The sequence below is a fragment of the Dicentrarchus labrax genome, unplaced genomic scaffold, assembly GCF_905237075.1.
Source record: "Dicentrarchus labrax unplaced genomic scaffold, dlabrax2021, whole genome shotgun sequence".
Classification (NCBI taxonomy): domain Eukaryota; kingdom Metazoa; phylum Chordata; class Actinopteri; family Moronidae; genus Dicentrarchus; species Dicentrarchus labrax.
This window is the reverse complement of record NW_026136717.1, coordinates 3981871-4002369: the sequence shown is the minus strand read 5'-3', so window position 1 is coordinate 4002369 and position 20499 is coordinate 3981871. Positions and strand designations below refer to the sequence as shown.

General features: G+C 41.8%; 3 protein-coding genes across 3 annotated transcripts; 1 reads left to right on the top strand and 2 right to left on the bottom strand.

The window, feature by feature from the left end:
- Positions 1 to 76: 76 nt before the first annotated feature.
- On the bottom strand, positions 77 to 3266 carry ccdc96 (coiled-coil domain containing 96). The gene is made up of 3 exons (XM_051375315.1): positions 2267 to 3266; positions 539 to 886; positions 77 to 432 (listed from the first exon to the last, which is right to left on the bottom strand). Exons 1-3 carry the CDS (start codon positions 3035 to 3037, stop codon positions 103 to 105), a joined length of 1449 nt encoding a protein of 482 aa, XP_051231275.1. The 5' UTR covers positions 3038 to 3266; the 3' UTR covers positions 77 to 102.
- A 30-nt stretch (positions 3267 to 3296) lies between these two features.
- On the top strand, positions 3297 to 11265 carry tada2b (transcriptional adaptor 2B). Its single transcript, XM_051375319.1, has 2 exons — positions 3297 to 3566; positions 5281 to 11265. The coding sequence occupies exons 1-2, from the start codon at positions 3297 to 3299 to the stop codon at positions 6490 to 6492; spliced, it is 1482 nt and encodes a 493-aa protein (XP_051231279.1). The 3' UTR covers positions 6493 to 11265.
- A 222-nt stretch (positions 11266 to 11487) lies between these two features.
- Positions 11488 to 16577, bottom strand: grpel1 (GrpE-like 1, mitochondrial). Its single transcript, XM_051375330.1, has 4 exons — positions 16426 to 16577; positions 14402 to 14546; positions 14018 to 14099; positions 11488 to 13025 (listed from the first exon to the last, which is right to left on the bottom strand). Exons 1-4 carry the CDS (start codon positions 16512 to 16514, stop codon positions 12679 to 12681), a joined length of 663 nt encoding a protein of 220 aa, XP_051231290.1. The 5' UTR covers positions 16515 to 16577; the 3' UTR covers positions 11488 to 12678.
- Positions 16578 to 20499: the final 3922 nt, after the last annotated feature.

Genomic DNA, 20499 nt, shown 5'->3' with positions numbered 1-20499 from the left:
GTAATATTAATCTAAACTCCCTGTTAATCATTGTATTGTCCAATGTAGAAAAAAAAGACTAAGATGTTTTGGCTGATACTTTGCAATCAGTCATTTATTCCTTCAATAATTTGTCTCCCTATTCTTCTTCCATCTGCCACAGCTGAAGACAATCTCCGCTTGCCGGCCCTTCAGATTCTCCAGTCGTTCCTGCAGTTGGTCGGAGGCGTCCACAGTGTCCTCAAAGTCCCGCAGCAGGACCCTGTTCCCCAGCAGTCCACGACGCTCCTTCAGCCTCAGGTTGTCTCTCTGCAGGCTGTTGCGTGCCTGCTTTGTCCTGCTCAGGAGGTCCCTCTTCTTGGCCACAGTGGCCTCCACCTCGGCAAGCTGCTCTCGCTTGGCCTGGACCTCCATCTGGCTCCAGGACAGCTTCTCTTTTATGTTTGACAGGAGCTGATGAAGCCGAAGAAAACACACTGTTATTAACCGAAAATCTGATTTTATGAAGCAGCTACAGCTACTTTGATTTGCGCTTGTACCTGTGGATTCTTCAGCCTACCTCCAAGCTGCTGCTGATCTTTTTCTGCATCTTTAACGACTCCTCGTGTTGCTTTTCGGCCTGTTTTTTCAGCTCCAGCCTCTCAGCCTGCAGGTGCTCAAACTGGAGCTGTAAGGGGTCCCTGGCGTGTTCTTCCCCGTCACGGAGCTCTGCCTCCAGCCTGTGAATCTTGCTCCTCAGCTTGATGTGCTTGAGGCGCAGCTTGATCAGCTCGTCCTGGCGAAGCTGCTCTGCTGCCAGGATTGACACAACTTTGGCCTGAGCGGCTTGTTTACCCAGGCGTCGGCTTAGAGCTGTCACGGCTACGTCCTGCTTCAGTGCCATGAACGCTCGCCATTCATTTTCTACCTGTGGACGAAGATGAGACAGTTTTGCCCACTGATCAGTACAACATAAGACACACAATCAACACCCACTGGGCACCTGCAGTGGTCCCCTAATTTGGGTGCTGACGTATTTATGTGCAGTCATATGAAAATACGTGCAGGGTACTTGCTAAATGTTTCAATTGCCATTTCTAATAACAGTACACTGGGTTCCCACATGGTTTAAAAATACAGTTGTTTCCAGACTTTTGAGTTGTATAGGTGTATTGTTTGTTCCTAAAGCATTTCCTTGTTCACATAGTGCTGAGAGCAGTGTCTACGTGGCTCAGTATGCCTGTCACATCCACCCAGCTCACTGTAGACCCCTTGTACTCCTTCTCCCTGGAGAGATAGGAGACCACTGAAGCCCCTGGAAACTTGAGCTCAAATCTTAAAGATGCCCTCCAGACATGTATTAAGAGTAAGTAAAGTACTCTTGGATTGTGTCTCTGATATGTTTTTTTCTGCAAAAAAAGTATAATTTCTACATTAAAACCCTGTTTATACCTCATTAACAATTCCAGAATCTATAATTATGTACATTCATACACAAGATGTCTCCTACTTCACTGTAAAGTCCATTCTCAGTGGATGTACACTGGCGGCTTCAAGTTTCTACATCACACTCACAAGTTGCATACTAGACCAGGATTAAGGTTGACATCCTTAGTTGTTATTAATTTATTATTACATTTTAAACCTGTCCATCAGGACCTTGTGGGTGTGGTTTGATTAGATTTGATTGATAGTGCTAGATTGTTGCACAGAAACATGTGACATCACCTTTTACCAACTGAGCCAAAAACTGAAATTTTCATATAGGACACCATATTTGTCCTCTTTTTCCTTTCCTTTGTCACTGTGAACTTACTACATAACCAGAACTTGTTTATAATTAGTATGAGCCCGACTGAGATGAGATTTTTGAGACTGATACTTTTTGATTTTTTTGAATAAAAATAGGGCTTTTCTATCCAGATCTTTTGCACCAGTTTATTACCAACGTACTCAGAAGGCTGCTTTCTTTAACAAATAACTTTATTATGGAGTATTTAAGTTACATATTATTTAACATGTTAAGCGGTTTAACATTGTCAACCAATTCCATTCAGGCCCAAGTGTAAAATTGGGTTAAATTGCACACTATGTACCAATATATCTCTTCTTAAAAAAAGTCAATTTATTAATGTTAGTCCTAATTTTATTTCTGCTTTATCTATTTTATTATATTTTAACTTGTTTTATCATATCTTATTTTTTATATTTTAACAAAACTTTTGTGCACTTTCCAACATTTTTAAATGGGAAATTATCAATTTCTTTTTTTTTTAGAAAACCTGCATAAACAAACATTAACACCAACCTTGTCCAGCTTCTCTTGGGACTGTAAGCTCAGCTCCTCTGCCTGCTGCTGAGCTGTCTCTGAGTCAGCAGTGAGCTGCTGCTTCAGGTCAGTCAGGAGGTGAATGTGTCTCTCATACTCCTGCAGCTGCTCTGACCCCGGCAGCTCCCTCTCCAGCTCAACATCGTCCCCGGCCTTCTTGCGGAAGTACTCAGCCAGCTTCATCTGCAGCTGGCTGCTGTGTAGGCTGGCTTTATCTCTCTCCTCACACAGCTCCTGCAGGAGCTTCATGTATTCTTCATAGTTGATGTCCTCCTTGTCTGCAGGGGCAGCAGCAGCAGCAGTGGGTTCCTCTTCTTCAGCCTCGTCTTCCTCCTCCTGTGTAGGACTGATGTTCTCCCTCTCCGGGCTCTCGAGGTGCAGTCTGGGAGAGCCATTGTCCTCGTTGCTGTTAACCTCAAAAACAACACTCTCCTGATTGGACATTGTCTGTCCATTCACTTCATTCATGGTCACATCCACGTCTTCACTTGTGGTGATGTTGTCGACAGCAGGGAGCTCATCCAGTCTGTTCTCTTCTGGCTCAGAGGGGGCTGCTTCTTCAACGGGGGCCTCTTCAGTGACCCTCAAACTTTCAGAGTGTTCTTCATCATCACCTGATGCAGCCATTTCAGCTGGGACACCTTCGTGACTATTAACAGTTAGTTCCTCCTCATTGGAGGTTTCTGCTAACACCACCCTGTCTGTGTCATTCTTCACCTCACTCTCTTCATTTTCTGGCTCTCCGTCCATTTTTCAATAGAAAACAAATAAGTTGAAGTATTATTCAATGTGTCTACAGCTATAGGGCTTGTTCACTTCTGTAGTCAATGAAACTGTTCGTTTTGTTTCGGTTGTCCTGGAAACTGGCTTCGGGAGCCAATCAGAGGCGGCGCTGGCCTTGTCGCTCATTAATATTACGAAGCAGGATGTGAGTAGGTCGCGCGGCGAGCCTCGCCGTGCGCAGGCGCGTAGCTCTGCCTCCAACAACAAGAAGCAGGAGCCAGGCAACATGGCCGACCTGGGGAAGAAGTACTGCGTGAACTGCCTTGCAGATGTTACAAACCTGCGGCTTCGCTGCACCGACTGCCCCGATATCGAGCTGTGCCCGGAGTGCTTCTCGGCGGGCGCAGAAATCGGTAACCACCGGAGATGGCACGGCTACCAGCAGGTCGACGGCGGTCGGTTCTCTCTCTGGGGTCCCGAGGCAGAGGGAGGATGGACCAGCAGGGAAGAGCAGTCGCTACTCGATGCTATCGAGCAATATGGATTTGGAAACTGGGTATTTTTAAGTTACTTAACTTAATGTTTCTCTACAATACGACAAATATGGCCACAAGTGTTTTGTTGAAAGTGCTCGTCAAACATGAAGAGTAAAAGTTAGCTGGTAGCGATGATGTTACGGTAACGATAACGACCTTTATGACAATCCATGTTCCTATCGCACTGTCGTAAAAGTTGGACGAGTTTAAATATGAGTGGGATGTTTCAACTTCTGTAACTCCTGACTTCTACACAACCCCACAATTATTTGAACACAATATAAAACAAAAGTTTTAACAGAATCTTTATTTTATATTACAGGCTCAAAAAGGAAGACGTTATTATATTTCACATTGAGAGTAGGAGCTTACGAGTTGCACCCAAAAATACAGCAGCCAACGTACATACCCTCAGGTTGAGCATGAAAAATACAGTGAGGAACATGTGTCCATAGTCACAGTGTATGCAGTGTTAATGATGGTAATATACTGCACAGTCAGTTATAGTACGAGGAGGTTAGGCAGTTGTAACCTGTTTGTAGAGGAGAGCTCTGAATTTGTGATATATTTTATTTCTACATCTCATTCTTTAACATTGGACGTTTTTTTCTTTAAGGAGCCCTTTTGTATATTTTATGCATATTTCATATTATATTCAATGCATAACTAAAACAGTAGAGAACAGCTGATACAATGGCCCCAAACAGTTAATAACTGCAGGAAGTTTGTGTAAAACCACAGATTTGACTGATTTCCTGTGATAGTTGCATCAGAGATATTTTTAGGACATTTTTATACAACTCTCTGTCTGTCCATAAAAACAACAACAATTGTCTAACAATCATATATACTTAATCGGCATCCTTTTGACTAATCCAGTGTGTCCTCCTCATTATTCTATCAGCTCCTTGGTTGTTTTAAGTTTTCTAAAGCAGGACGAGGCTGTTAAGCAGAGAGGGAAGGCTCTGTTAATATGGCCTGTGTTCAGGTTCAAGTTTATATCATAAAAAATAATCTAAACTTTAAAAATAACTATCATTTAGTTTTCTGCACAGAAATGAATGATACATGAGATACAGGCCAATTGTGTATATATATATATATATATATATATGAAAAAAAAAGGTTTTCTTATACCTCAAAACACCTTACACCTTAAAATCAAAAAGACCTCTGGACCCCTAGTGGGGGTCTGGTACCACAGGTCAAACCTGAGTTCTTGGCAATGTACTGTAAAAAAAAAGCCCTTATAATTTGGCACTAATAATTGGAAATTCCTTGAAAGAATAGCTAAATCTAAACCCTTGTAAACATTAATTCATCATTTAGTTCAGCTGACTTTACTTTTCCCTATTGTTGTTTTTAAATAAACAACATAGTTCTTTCCTGGAAACTATTTGGAACATTAAAATAAAATGTTAACAAAAATTGTGAAATATCACGATTTCCCAGAGCCTAGGGTGACAGTCCAAAACTGGAAGGTATTCAATTTACAAACATGTTAAAGACAGAAAAGCAGAAATTCCTCACATTTGAGAAGCAGGGACCAGAGGCTGTTTTGCATTTTTGCTATAGATTATTTAAATATTGATAACCAAACAATGTTGCCAATTGATTATTTCTTTCAGAACTACTCTGGACTGTAGTCTGGTAAATAACATTATGAGCAGCATGCTGTTGTATTTCTTCCTCTGTGTTCATTAATAACAACTTCCTGTGCCTGTTGTCTTCCAGGAGGACATGGCCACTCACGTCGGAGCATCCCGAACTCCTCAGGAAGTCATGGAACACTATGTCACCATGTACATCCATGGAAATCTGGGTAAGGCTTGCATCCCTGACAGCATTCCCAACCGGGTGACCGACCACACCTGCCCAAGTGGGGGTCCCTTGTCGCCCAGTCTCACCACCCCGCTCCCTCCGCTGGACATCAGCCTGGCTGAGCAGCAGCAGCTGGGCTACATGCCGCTACGCGACGACTATGAGATTGAATATGACCAGGATGCAGAGAAGCTCATCAGTGGGCTGTCTGTGAACTACGACGACGAGGATGTGGAAATTGAAATGAAACGTGCCCATGTGGACATGTATGTGCGCAAGCTCAGAGAACGCCAGCGACGTAAGAACATCGCACGAGACTACAACCTGGTGCCCGCGTTCCTGGGCAGAGACAAGAAAGACAAGGAGAAAGAGAAACCAGGAACGCTGGGAGTTGTAGGCACTGCTGGTGGTGTGGGTGGGGCAGGAGCTGGTGGTGGCACAGTCGGATCAGGTTCCACAACAGCAGCAGGATCAGGTCCGGTTCCAAGCACACCCAAAAGAAAGATCACCAAGGAAGAGAAGGAGCAGCGGGTCCGGCTGCGGGGGCTCTGCCAGTTCATGGCCCATCGGGAGTTTGAGGACTTCTTTGAGAACATGCATAAAGAGCGCGTGCTGAGGGCCAAGGTGCGTGAGCTGCAGCGCTACCGGCGCAATGGCATCACCCGTCTGGAAGAGTCTGCTGAATATGAAGCCGCACGACACAAACGGGAGAAACGCAAGGAGAACAAGAGTGTGGTCACCTCCAAACGGGGCAGCGGAGGAGGGGGCGGGCTTGGCTCTGGGATGGGACTCGGGGGTGGAGCTGGAGGGGGAGGAGGTGTCGCTGGAGGATTAGGGGTTGGTGGTGGGATCAAAGAAGAGGGCAAGGATGGCGAGTTTGCCGCCATCGAGAATCTGACAGGCTTTGAGCTGCTGTCAGACAGGGAGAAGGTGCTGTGTAACTCTCTGAACCTCAGCCCAGCTCGGTACCTGACTGTCAAAACCATCATCATCAAAGATCACCTGCAGAAAAGGCAAGGCATCCCGGCCAAGAGCCGGTTGCCTAGCTACCTGGACAAGGTCCTCAAGAAGCGCATTCTCACCTTCCTCACAGAAAGTGGATGGATATCCCGAGATGCCTCTTAGCAGTCCGTCTTTTGTCCGGAAGTAATGAGCTGATGATCGCTGAAAGCTGATTTGCAAGCTCTGTAGGCGGGAAAAACTACTGGCATTCACCTTTTTTTTTTTTTTTTTTTAAGGTGACCTTGTGAATATGTACATTGCAAAGGAAGAAGATGCCCCACTAGAAAAAAGTATATTTTCATACCTGGGCTAGGAACAAAAATAAGTCTTTATTTTTACATTTGGAATGGGACAGGGGTGAAAAAGTTCTTTGTGCCCATATTTGATGGTAACTATGATGCTAACAAGTATTGCGTAGATGCAGAGATATTTTAGTGTTCTTACAACAGGCTCATTGAAGATGTCTATGGAGAAATACTATTTAGAATCCAAACAGCTGCAGGGCAAAAGCCATTTCATGCTGAAAAGACAGGGAAATAAGAAAGGGTAAATGTCTGACAGCATGGCACTGAAGGGTGACAGAAATAATCACTGTTGTTATTTTCCAGGCTCTCTCAAACTCAAAAGCTAATTTGGTCAATTTGGTAATCGTTTCGTCAGTTAAAGCCGGACTTGTCATGCAACTTGAGTAATCTGTCAATTCTCTGTCCTATTTTTCCCTTCTTACTGCCTACAATGAAGGAAAAGAAAAAGCAGGAGGGTTCAACCGTCGTCTAGCTTTCTGTGGCACGAGTACACAGTACAGAAATGCCAAAGAGTATGCTGAGAGATAAATTAGAAACAGTGTTGCCATTACATAGTCTGTCCACCAAAGGGCGCTGGCAGGTTTTTTTTTTTTGACTGTAGAATGTCCCACCCAGTTGGTCACAGTTCTTTATAATGTTACTGTGTTGAAAAAAACTAGCATCAGCTGATATATAACTCTTAAAGCCCCTGAACACTTGGGATAAGATCTTGCGTATTTTTCTGTAGCATTACAAATCCATGCTAAATAATCCCAAGTTTAAAAAGCATCTTTAGGTATTATTTATGAAGAGTTTAACACTCAAAAACTCAGCTCATCCGCTTTGTCAGGACTGCGTGGGTGTGATTTGATGGACAGCGACCAAAACAACCGACCCAACAAGCCACACCCAATCAAAACCAGCAAGAAGAGCAAAGAGGAAGAAGAAGAAATGTGTGAGAGTATCCATAGCGAGAGAGATCGTTTTCAGGGCCTTTTAAATTGGCCTAGAAAATCCTGTATGGGTCGGACTCTAATCTGTATTTATTTACATGTTTAAGTGTGTCAACAGAAATTCAAATGGAGGAGAAACTCTTTTCCTCCACGTTGAATTTGACCCAAAATGTATTTATTTTTACAGAAGCATCCAGTGCAGCTTTAAATGTTCTACTGTCCACATACAAGTGAAGAAGCTGAACGTGTGCAGGCATCAACCAATAATACTTTAAAGGCTTCAGTACAATTCCAAAATGATAGTTTTTTTTGTTTACCAAGTGTGTATGCATGGCGGGCTAATATTACACCTCTTTACCTTCCACACTGAGATGGCAGTGTTTCTCCTCATCGCATGCTTTTGAGTTTGCTCATGCTAGATCTGCAACTAATAATTCTTTTCATTATCGAATAATCTGTCGATCACTTTCTACATTAATAGATTAGTTGTTGGGGTCGTAAAAAATGTGAAAAATGTTTGTCACTGTTTCCCAAACACATTCAGTTTACTGTCATCGAGGACTAAAGACACCAGAGAATATTCATATTTGAGAAGCTGAAATCAAGAGAATTTGGACGTTTTTTTTCTTCTTCATTAATCGATTATCAAAAGAGTTGGCAGTTTATTTAATATTTGATAACTAATCGATGAATCAACTAATTGTTGCAGCTCTAACACTAAACACCGGCCCACTTCACATGCTTCCCAGATGGTCTGTCAAAGCAGATGTTACCTGAAGCCTATCATTAGTTTTTCAAAGGTACCTTCACTTTGTCTCGAGGGCAGAGCCATTAGCAGCAGCACTGGTGACTCATTCTCGTTTTGCTGCTTTTACTGCGAGCCGAGCTGAGCGGCGGCCATTGTGCTATTTAAATGTAAATGAAGTTATTGAATCGGCTGTCATTTCACAGCAGGAGCTCTAAAATCACAGAGAAGAAAGGCATGCGAATGTGTGGATGTTACCTAAGCTGGAATATGTGCTAGATTCATATTCTTGGCCTCTTTCCTGCGTCTGTATCTGAAAAGTTTTGGGGTGAAATGCAGGTAATGAGTGGCGTTAGTTCAGAAGTGATAGGCGTTGCATTAAAAGGGGATCTTTTTTTGTAGTCACCAGAGAGGAATGGGCTCCTCTTTGTTGTAGAACTCGTTGTAGACGTGAGATTGTGGATCAACTGTGGAGGGTGTTAAGATTCTGTTATGATCAAAATCATTCTTACTCATATTTCCTCAATGTGGTGCTCCAAACCATGTCCTATTGTAGTCAAACACTACAGCAGATGTTAGGGGATAGCAGGTTTATTCTATACTTCTCATATTGTCAACAAATCCCATGAATAGACCAAAACCAACAATGAATTGATTCTACCATCAAGTGTTGTTTGGCTGCCCAAAGCCTGATATAAACCCATCAGTGAGTGAGCATCATGTTCCTCCATTACCATGAGCGCACACACACTGCTTAGTTTATTTAGACTCTGTCCCACACACACTGTCCCGCTAGCGCTCCAATGCATTAAACCGCGGCTGAAGGCTGTCTCCAACAAATGCACTGTTTTCTCCTGTTTGTTGAAAACTGTCTATAACAAAAAACAAGAAGCTGTTTTACAGAAATGAATGAGCCTTTATGAAAAAGTACATATTCATGACACATTCTTCTAGAAGACTTACGTCCTCCATAGGAACCAGTGGGCTTGGGGCTGAATGCTGCAGAGAGAGAAGGGGAGTTGGAAACAAGGTGCGAACCTTTCTTTTCATGGGATTTGTTGACAGTAATAAAAAAGATTTACTATTCATCCAAGTGCTTTTCAGCTTGCGTTTTGTTAATCGACTCCGGGCCTGTGGTACATTTAGAGCAGTGGTTCTCAACCTTTTTGCTGTCAAGGACCCCCAAACTGATACACATCACATGTGGACCTGTATTTGATAAGTAGTCTCAGGGATCCCTGTCTGATAAGCTTTAGTTATTCCCTAACTGTCTGTACTGTAGAGTGGCAGATTAACAGTGAGGAGTGTGAAACCCACATCATAGTCACTCTTTACATTTTCTTGTTGGGCTAATGTTTAGTCAATGGAATAATAGTAAAATTAAAATGTTTACCAAATTTCTGGGGACCACCTAAAGGACCCACGGGGGTTTCCCCCAAGTTGAGAACCACCGATTTAAAGAACCACAGACCTCATGGTAAACATTAAATATTATCTTTCCAGCTTTCGTAGCAGGTCAACTCCAGTACATAGATGTTTCCTAGATTACTGCCGCTGGAGTTGGAGTTGTGTGTATTATCACCTGTAGTGTGTGTGTTGATGGTGCAGATTTAAGCATTTGATGTTGAAGCTGAGTATGAGCATTGTGTTGGTGTTGGAATGTTCTAGAAAGGCGACGCTGATTTCCAGCCTATAAACCAAACAACAATGACCTAAAACTGTCAGTTGAATTTGATGGTTCTCCTTTGTTTTGTTATCAGTCCCTCCAGGATTTCACAGGCTTTTTTGGGGGGATTGTTGCGACCTAAAATGCCTGATTTCACGGCAGCTTTTCTAAAACAAAAATTGCAATGCATCTTGCGATGTTTTTGCGGGAGAAAGTAAAAATTGCAAAAATAGTTGCGATTATGTTTTGTTTTATTTTTATAATTCATTAAAGGTCCAGTGTGTAGGATTTAGTGGCATCTGGAGCCAGTGTTTGGTTTGTCCCCACTGGGCTACCATAGGAAACATGGCGGACTCCATGAAAGGTGACCTGTGATAGACATAAAAGACTCGATTCTAAGGTAACAGAAATAAAATGATTCCTATATTCAGGTGATTATCCACTACTGAAAACCTACCTTAGATCCTCCTCAATGTTACACACTGGACCTTTAAACATTGATGGCAGCTTGTTCCACTGTTTGGAGGGTAAAAGTGACACGTTTGCGTCGCACATGTCTACATGCTCTGGGTCATTGCTAGAAACAAGGAAGTGAATTTGGTGATGTATGACTCAGCGTTTTGTGCAGAAAACTAAAATCTTTGGTCAGATTTGCGGTGACAGGACAAAATTGCAAGGTTGCACAGAATTGGCAGGGATTGGTTGAATTAGCGTTAATTGTTGTGATCGCAGCTTCCTGGAGGGACTGGTTTATTCCTTTTGATAGCCGGTAGTTTGAGATTTTGTTTTTCAAGGACTTTTTTCTCCCCCATATTTTGACAGTGGCGTCGTTCTGCATGTGCATCCAAATGTTCCACATTGTTCAATATGGTGTGTTTCGGTGTAAATGTCTCAAAGGAAAATATGACAGTTTGATTTTTTTTTTCCCAATGGGGGAATATTTTTTGTAAAGGGGGGGTTTCTTACTTTCTGTCACCAAATGTAAATTTTGTAAGATAAATTGGAAAAAGAAACTATAATTACTGACCTGTGAAATGTACAGTATTTTGTGTCCTGGAGAGTTTTATAGCTTTTGTAATAAAAAACAGATTTTGGATTACAAAGAAGCATTTTGTGAAGCTTTGGGTATAGTGATGGCATGCTGTTGAGCTGTTACCAGTCTGATACTGTTGAGCTGTTCTGTTGTTGCACATGACAAGGTATGTATAGAGATGTATTAAAAGTGCACATACTTTATAATTCTAAATAGTCCTGTTTCCTCGTCAGTAATTTGCAGTAATGTGTGAACCTTAACGGGGAAAAAAGTAAACCCAAATCACAAAATGTCAGCTTTTGTTGTCAATAGGGTGACAGAGAGAGGGCTTGTTAGTCAAGCTGCACCTGTGGACCAAGTCTAAAGAGTTACACAAGAGCAGCATGTTAATGAGACTACACTGTTAGTACAACTGAAACAACACGTGACAAGGCGCCTTTCAAAGTCGGTTACTTTATTCTGATGCTGATAATTTGGACAATGGTCCTTTCAAAATTATTCTAATGGTTTACGGATAAAGACGTTACAATGACTGAGGCTGGCCTACCAAAAGAACGAGAGAAAGGTGTAGGGATGGGATGATATACGATATTATGGCGATAAAAACATTCAGATAAATGTATCTTGGTGATCTTCTCATGGCTTGACTTGAAAAAGCTGTCTAGCTCACCAGCATACAGTCTTATATTTGTTTCCTGCTTTGTCACCATGGCTGAAAGATCTGCCTGTTGTATCCCCCACAAAAAATATGTTAAGACAGATGTGTGGAAATTGTATAGATTCCAAAATAAAAAAAAACAGGAAGCTGAGGTGCAGATCTGATGTGAATATGTGTTTAGTGTAAAGTGATTCATGTTTCACTGCCATTTTAAAAGTAGATACATGCACATTTTCATGATTATCGTCATAATATCGTGTATCACAATTATTTTGGCCAAAATAATTGACATGAAATTTTTATATCATCCCATGCCTAGAAAGGTGTTTACCATAAAGGCTTTTGGGAAGCCCACCTCTGTACACACATCTCAAACCTTTGTTCAGGTCCTCAAGTACTGCCCCTTGCTTTCTTCACACTCACAAACAAGAAAAGACAACTGAGGAGTCAAGTTTGAGATTATTAGGGCTTTAAACACAAGTCTGGAATGATAACATCAATTCAGATTCAGTACTTCTCAATGTGTGCATGGATTTTACATCATAGCTCACCCAGAAAAAGTCTTGGTTTATGAAACATCACAACTTCTTATTTCACCTGCTTCTCTTCCAGTTAAGATTGATGGCTGTGAGGACACATGAAAGTCTATGCCTGTGATCTGGTGAGTGCTTTTATTATCGACTGAACTGACTGAGACAAAGGAACATATGATGACTGAAATATTACTGTAAAGACGGTCCTGGGCCAGACAAAGTATCTGTTAAAAGCTGGTGGATATTGTCCAGATACAAAGTTCAGTTCAGTTGGACTCCCGTCTCTTTTTAACACCTTAGGATGGGGGGGGGGGGATACGAGGACAGGCTTGTGGGAAAAGGGTGGCAGGGTGCCTCAACCAGTCTGTTGTACCTGAAGTCATCCATCGCCCAGGCAACAAAACAAATCCCACTTTGTCGCAGTTACATTATAATTTCTAGGGGGCTTTGGCCACGCCTACCAACGCCGGCCTGAGGGTGCGGCCGTGCAGCTTGTAGCCCACCTTGGTTACTATGGCAACGCTGCCGGGCTCCTTGCCCTCCACGGGGGCGTGGAAGAGGGCCTCGTGCTCGTAGGGGTCGAACTTCTGGCCCTCGGGGTTGAGCTTCACCAGGCCGTGCTTAGTGAACACCTTCTGGATCTGGACCTCGGTCATCACCAGGCCGTCGTACAGGTTCTTCAGGTGAGGGTTCTGGCTCGTCACCTCCTCCTTGGGCACGCTCTCTGTGGCCTTCTCCAAGATGTCGGCCACCTCCAGCAGGTCTTTACAGAATCCCTGGATCCCTGTGACAGAAGGAAGTTAGAGAATTATTCACCTTTAAATGTCTGACTTTGCATAGTAAATGTTATGAGTGGCAATTACAAAGTTATGGCACATTTAATTCCCCAGTGTTCTCGAGTCAGCTGTGATAAAAGACATTGCCTTTAGGTGACCAGACTATCGGTTTTAGGGTTTAGGAATAAGGAGGCAGGTAAAATGCTAAGTAACTCCAGCAAAAAGGAATGAAACAGTTTATTCCGGAGCCCATGATAGACGTAGCTAAAGAGCGAGACATTTGGCTTCCTTCTCATCTCTGTTGAGAGCTGCACATGCTCAGTACCATTCGGGAACCCCCAAGAAAATGACACTGGGTAAAGCCAAAGTTTATGAGCTGAAGGGCAAGCAGTTGTCAGTTATCCTGGAAGAGAGTTTATTTATTAACTTTTGTATAAAAACATTTTTTATTTGTGAAATGCCAAAATGTAGCCTGGCAGTGGCACTAAGAGTAAAGTCAATGAATTAACTCTAATGTCGTTGAACACAAGTAGTTTGCTAACATTAGCCACCATGAACTACTGGTCATACCACATAGAACCATGCTGAACAAAACAAAAAACTTCTGAAGCCGTCATCAGAATCAGAGTTATGTGACATTTACATTACATTCTGGAAATACTGAAAACTACAAGTTACACTTCAAACCAAATAACTGTCAAATAACAAGAATGTACCAGAATATCATGTATGCATATTCAAATTGGAAAAAGGTCTCATTTGCTTTTATAAAAATCAAGTGCAAATACAAGTTTAACTTAACCAACAGCTGCACCACTGCATAAAGACACACAGTTTAGTCAAAATGCTAAAGTTGCCTTTTTGTGACATCTAGTGATTGGAACATACAACTGCAGAATATTTGACCGAGACCACAGTGAGGATGTTCTGCAGGATCTATCCGTGGTAAGGCCCGTATTAGGTAGTGGAAACTGGTCAAACGTGAAAAACTGGTCATTACCGTATAATTTAGCATCTTCCATCATCTTCTGACTCCTCGTCCTGAGGTTCTCTGTGTCTGCTAAGGCCCGCTTATACTTTTCCTGGAAAGATAGAAACAGAAAAATACATTTTAAAAAAATCAATGTCATCAACATTATATAATGAAGCTCTGGGCAACAAACTGTAATTGATTACCATTTCTGTTGAGTACTTTAGTATAGGTGCAATGATAAAAATGCCCCTCAATGTTAAAGCCCTTAAAGTCTAAGAGTCACTTAACAAACAGGTTAAGGGGAAATAAATATGTTTGGCTAATTCTTTGGACTACTGTCATATTAAAAGGTTAATATCAGAATAATGCAGTGAGAGGAGATGTAGTAATTCACTCCGTCTGAAGACTTACTGTCATGTCCTTGAGCTGCTCCTCCAGCTGGGTCTTCTCCTCCAACAGGGCTTTCTCTGCTGCGTTCTGCTCCGGCTTCTCGGCCTCCTCCTCTGACCTGCCATTCTTCTGCTGGGTGGCAGTACATAACAATCGTGGAGACGCTCTGGGTGGAAAGGATATATATAATAAAAGCTCATTCATTCAGTGTTGGTTGCTGCTCACTTTACCTGACTTAATTATGTTCCGGATCAATATTCAGCCCTGAGTAGCCTTTAGTGTAGGTGCTCTCGCTATCTGTTAATGTCAAACATTTCTCTGCTGTGTGTGTGAACTATTCCTCAGCTCACCTTAAAACTGACATTATCCACCTGTGAGCCTGTCTGAGCCTGAACACTCACCTGCACACAGATGTATGTAGCCAAATGAATGCAGCAATCTGTTAAGGTACATTTCCTACAGATAATTAATAACTGAGTCAATTTACTTAAAATAATACTGTAATTTCGATAGCTAATTAACTGTTTGGTTATTTTTTAAACTGAAATGGGTAAAGTTCACTGGTTCCAGACTCTCAAATGGGAATATTCTTTGATTTTCTGTCTTCCATGATAGTAAATTTCAGTTTTTGATTGCTGGAGAAAACAAAACATCTGAAGACATCACCATGGGATCTTTTCCTATTTTCTGACATTTTATAAACATTTTATATATTTCACCGACTGATTGTAATTTTTATGATTTAATACCAATTATTTTCTCAGTTAGTTACAGCCCTAATATTCCCAAGTTTTCAAATTCTGTTACATCTCCTTCTCCTCCAGCACTGTCTCAAGTTGCACTGAACGTTCCAAAAACAGCACTGCATTGATAGAGTGGGGTCAGTAGTGTCCTCGACTCTAAACTGTATGATTAAATACAGCTTTAAATATACAGACAGGTGGAAAAACCTCAATGAGTGGAGAAACAGTGAATGAGATGCTTTTATATGGGGCAGGAGGGCTCACTGAATGGCTGGTGGATTATGAAAATGATCCCCTCTGTAACTGCTGTACATTATTATTATTATTATTATTATTATTATTATTATTATTATTAGACTTTACTTCTCCAGAAGCAGGGGTATTTTGTTGTTTGTTCAGACCTACTAATTGATGCTATCAGACAGCTTAATTTACACTACTGCCAATTGTGCAACTGCCAGTAGTACTCACTAAGAATGTTACACAACTACCCTAGATGTCATTCAATGACATAAACCCACACTTACATATATAGTATATAACTTTGTTAATAACTTTTTGAGCAACATAGACAAACAAATACCCAACAATTAACCCCCACCCTGCAGCAAGGGGCCTAAACAGAACAAAATCAAGAAAGTAAGATTTACAAGAAAAATAAAAACACACACACACACACACACACAAAAAAAGGCAAAAAGAGGAGATATCCGCAATAGATACACGATACGTATAATTAGCAGATTTATGAATGGAGTTTGGTTTGGCTTTCGGTCACGTTAACAAATTCAACGAGTAATGAAACGCACTTAAACACTTAAATATCTGAGAACACACACACACACACACACACAACACACACACACACACACACACACACACACTCTACCATTAGTCAAACTCCACATAACATACAGCCTGAAGGTTAGCTTAGCATATTAAACTCACATCCCTCTTCATCATGTCCATCATCATTTAGGATGTGTCACGTTATGTCATCATCCTCTTTCTAGCAATGACCTGCTAACACTAACTGACACACACACACACACACACACACACACACACACACACACACACACACACACACACACACACACACACACACACACTAATAACAGCTCAGGTACGGTCTGTAGGATTCACAGGAAGGTCAATGGAAAGCACCACGGTCTGTTACGAAAGCTAACGATGCTAGCTGGCTGTAGCTGCTACCGCCGTCCCCTGTCTGTCAGGAGCTCCTCACCCTGCCAGAACAACAGCCACACTTCCGTTACAAATGTCACTACTGAAGTCTCTTACCTTATTAGCGCAGGCGAAGCTACAAGAGAGTAGCTCTGTCTCACTGCTCGTACACACAAGCTCGCCATTTTCCTCTGGGCACTGTGCATGTAAGAGCTCCTTGTAACACACGCTGACGGGACGCACAACACTGATGGCAGCAGCCTACGGTTTTAGCCAATCAGGAGTCAGTATGAAGGACGCCCGCTCCCAGTTGACCAATCAGATTCAGGGAAGCGTATTTGACAACGAGTTGTAGTTTGGTAGAGCTGAAGTTAAAGGTGAAAGGTGCACATGTGACCAAGGACGGTTTTTAAAAAAGCCTCATCACCAATCAGCTGACTCATCCGTTGGTTATTCAACTCAAACTGTTTGCTAGTGAATATTCAGACCTTTAATGTTCTCCTGGTGGGTCATCTGTTAACTAGTGTTGTAGTATTTGGTCCCTTGGTACAGAGCATTAAAGCTGCTGCATTAAACTATTAGCAACAACATACAATGGTTAGAAAAAGCCCTTTAAGAACATTGTCTGTTGTGACATGCAGCAGACACAGCAACATAAGCATTCATTTGGAGCCATGTCTCCGGCCAACTGACAGATGTGAGTGTAATGTTCACCCTCCTTTAAGTGTGACACATATTTTGTCTCTGCAGCAGCTAAATGCTCCCCTTTCTTCACCGTACTGTGTCTGACTGCTGTTGGGTGTTGGGCAGGTAGTGCACAGTGGGTTTATGTGCTGCAGCTGGAAACAAAGAACCTAAAAAAAGAAGAAGAAAAAAAAGCCCAGTAGATTTAACCCCAGTTTGGTTCTCTACATGGAATCACTGAGCTGAAGTTTTTCAACTTATTGTCACCTTTGGAATGAATTTGCTAATCCAGGTAGTCAGAAACTATGCATGTCCTCGCATGTGTACAGTAAACTGATAAAACATTGTACATGTGTCATTTCCAGCTACCACCTTTCTTAGGATTAGAAAATAAAGTAAATGTTGTTAAATGACCTCCTGGGTTTGCATTCAGGAGAACGGATGCTTAACTCACATGTAATGATAATATTGAGCTACATGAGAGGCACAGACTGGGGCTCGGCTGGGTTGTAATTCTCTGTGGGTTTGTCACTACAAGCAACTCCTTTCACATTACACATAATAATTTCACTCCTCGGTGCAGGGAGATGCTAAATGTTTCAGTGTGCTAATGGGGTTTGGAACCAGACTGAGTTCTATGAAGGTTGCATCAAGTTCTAATGCTGCACTAGAATAGATTGAGAATGAAAATGGGTAAATTGTAGTGACAATGTGAAGAAGGTGGTCCAGACAAAGACATACGGTAACTATGTTAGGGGGACACGCAAAATACCACACAGGCTGCATTATATACTGTTCTTAAGAGGCAAGCTAGGCTAAAACACACACACACACACACACAGACATATATTTGGGCAATGCCCAAAGATACTGAAATTTTAGAGGTAAGTGAAAGATGGAACCATAATTGGTCATGATTTGGAGTTATCACCCCTTCAGTGTATACTGGCAGCTAATGTGAACACTGAAAAAAAATGGCCACGATGCCAAACTAATTTGGAATATTTACAGCATGAAGGACTTCTTAAACTTTGGATTTTTAAAGCCGCTCCTTCAGTAGCTACAATTATTGGCACTTATGCCTTCAATTAAAAACTGGATGACAGCGTCTGTTAATAGCGCTCTTGTTTTGTCCAGTTATTCTATTTTAGTCTCCACGCAGAAAATTTTAAAATAACTTCTTGGGCACAAGAGGGGATCTAAGGCAGTGGTGGAGTGTAGCTGAGTACATTTACTCGAGTACTTTACTTAAACACAGGTTTAAAATACTTTATTTGAGTCTTTTCTTTATCTACTTCTACTTCAGTCTGGAGGGAAATATTGTAATATTCAATCCACTACATTTATTTGACGGATTTAGTTACTTTACAAATTAAGATTTTAAGTGTTTGTCATAAATTAAAATATCCATAATATGCAGTATATTGATTAGTCAATGTAATTATTCTGAATAATTGTGCATCAGATGACTCTACAATGAAAATGTTCATTAGTTGCAGTCCTATAGATAAAAATTAAAAATAAGCTCCACCTCAACCAACTGTAACAGTCAAATCCTGCTTTTATATGAATGCATGACTCATTATAATAGTGATAATAATAATGATCATATATAATAGTATTACAGTCACAGGGGACATCTTTCTGCATTGAGTACTTTTAATGCTTTAGGTACATTTTCATGGTTATACTTACGTACTCTAAGTAACATGCAAGCCTTTTACTTGTAACAAAGTATTTTACAGTGTGGTTTTAGTACTTTTACTTAAGTAAAGGATTTAAATACTTCCTCCATCACTGGTCTAAGGTGTTTAGGAGAGCATATAGAGGATATAATTTGAGTTTTTTTTAGAGCAGTCACAACAGATGAAGCAGAACTGACACAGGATGCTGGTTAGGACTTGAACTCCACCTGGGAACTGTAATATGTGTGTGTGTGCTGATATGTGAGTTGTGACAGTCAGATTGCCTGTAGCAGCCCTTTGAGCCCTTTGAGCGACACTCCGAGTTACAGCCCGTTCATTCACAGACGTGTTGCGTTGTGTTTCTCTCTGCTTCGCGTCAGCTAATCAGCCTCACCGTGGATGAAAAGAAACCTTGCATCATCTTTCTCTCCCTCTTTTCCTGTCACACACACACACACACACACACACACACACACACACTCACTCCAATCTCCTTTTCATTTCCCATCTCTCTCTCTCTCTCTTTCTTGTCCTTTCTTTCAGTGCACATCTGACAAGGCGGAGCTAATTGATAAGCATGCCATTTCTCTGTGCTCCTTCCCGGCCCTGCGACTCCACCTGTTCACACATCTCAGTCGCTGGCTCAATGGGGGAAAAAAGGGAGGAGGTAAATTACTCCTTCATTTTGCAGTAAGCGGAGCAGACAGGTTGGCACTTCCTCATTAGGAGGACGTTTGTTTCATGAGGTGAGGCATGGATCTCTCTTGTTTCTGCTTTGATGAGGTCTCTGAGTCAGACTTTGATGTCTGTCATTAATGAACATCTTAAAAGACTTCTGATTCGTGCCTAAGGGGAAAAGGACTCGGGCAACGTGGTAGTTACAAAAGCGTACAAGCATCCTCTGTCTCAGACTGGCACTGTTTGATAAAAACTCTAACTCCAGCGTTTGTTTACGCCTCTTGACCGCAAGTTGAAGCCTTTTCAAGGGAATGTTTTCATGTTGTTTTTATAACCAGGTTTGATTTGAATTCGAAATCTGTTATTGAAGGGAGACAACATGGGGAACACAATTCAGACTGTGAACAGTCGCATAATGTCTTCTGTGGTTTTCGAAGAGCTTTGTCAAGTCAAGAAAACAATCTGCTGATGTTATCATGGTTCTCTCAACAGAGACTATTCTACAAACTGATGGAGTAGAGCAGCTCTGTGTAGAGTTTGACACTAGGAGGATGTATTCTTACATTCAACTGCTGAAAGTGGAAAACTAAGCCACTGATGAAGTGTGCTGGTTCAGAATCACTAGTCACTTGCAATCGTATGTCTGGCTGGCTGCCAAAACTCATGTCATTGGCAATGGCTTGACTCCTCCTTGAACCTCTTTGGGCTCAGTCTTGACTCGTTCTCGACTGGTCCTGGTCTTGGACTCGACAAAGGTGGTCTTGAGTACAGCACTGGTGCCGCCCCAGCAGAAATGCACACATCAAGTCAACACTAGCTTTCCCCTCCTCCGTAAATGGATGTAAAGATTGTGCAGAGGACGGATTCCACACAGGGGAGGCTGCCCCACGCTGCCAATATTGAGACTTTTAGCAACTCTCCTCCACTCTTAATATTTGTGTTCTTAATACGAGGTGGCGTCAGTGTGATACTTCTGCATATGTCCATGTGGTAGAGACGGCGCACACACAATCACAAACTATACATAAACTTTTTTATCATCACACAAGAAAATATTTGGTTGATTTCACCTCAAGGTCCATTTCTTGAGGTGAAGCTTTGGACCATATCATATTATCTTCAGCAGATGTTCTCAGATCCTGTT

What these genes read in the sequence shown, in the direction of transcription:
- ccdc96 (XM_051375315.1), bottom strand. Translation starts at nt 3,037, where the DNA reads ATGGACGGAGAGCCAGAAAATGAAGAGAGTGAGGTGAAGAATGACACA. An exon ending in CCCAAGAGAAGCTGGACAAG is followed by an intron (nt 887 to 2,266) that starts GTTGGTGTTAAT and finishes CTTCGTCCACAG; the next exon opens with GTAGAAAATGAATGGCGAGC. An exon ending in AGATCAGCAGCAGCTTGGAG is followed by an intron (nt 433 to 538) that starts GTAGGCTGAAGA and finishes CGGCTTCATCAG; the next exon opens with CTCCTGTCAAACATAAAAGA.
- tada2b (XM_051375319.1), top strand. Translation starts at nt 3,297, where the DNA reads ATGGCCGACCTGGGGAAGAAGTACTGCGTGAACTGCCTTGCAGATGTT. An exon ending in AATATGGATTTGGAAACTGG is followed by an intron (nt 3,567 to 5,280) that starts GTATTTTTAAGT and finishes GTTGTCTTCCAG; the next exon opens with GAGGACATGGCCACTCACGT.
- grpel1 (XM_051375330.1), bottom strand. Translation starts at nt 16,514, where the DNA reads ATGCACAGTGCCCAGAGGAAAATGGCGAGCTTGTGTGTACGAGCAGTG. An exon ending in GCTTCGCCTGCGCTAATAAG is followed by an intron (nt 14,547 to 16,425) that starts GTAAGAGACTTC and finishes CTTTCCACCCAG; the next exon opens with AGCGTCTCCACGATTGTTAT. An exon ending in GGAAGATGCTAAATTATACG is followed by an intron (nt 13,026 to 14,017) that starts GTAATGACCAGT and finishes CTTCTGTCACAG; the next exon opens with GGATCCAGGGATTCTGTAAA.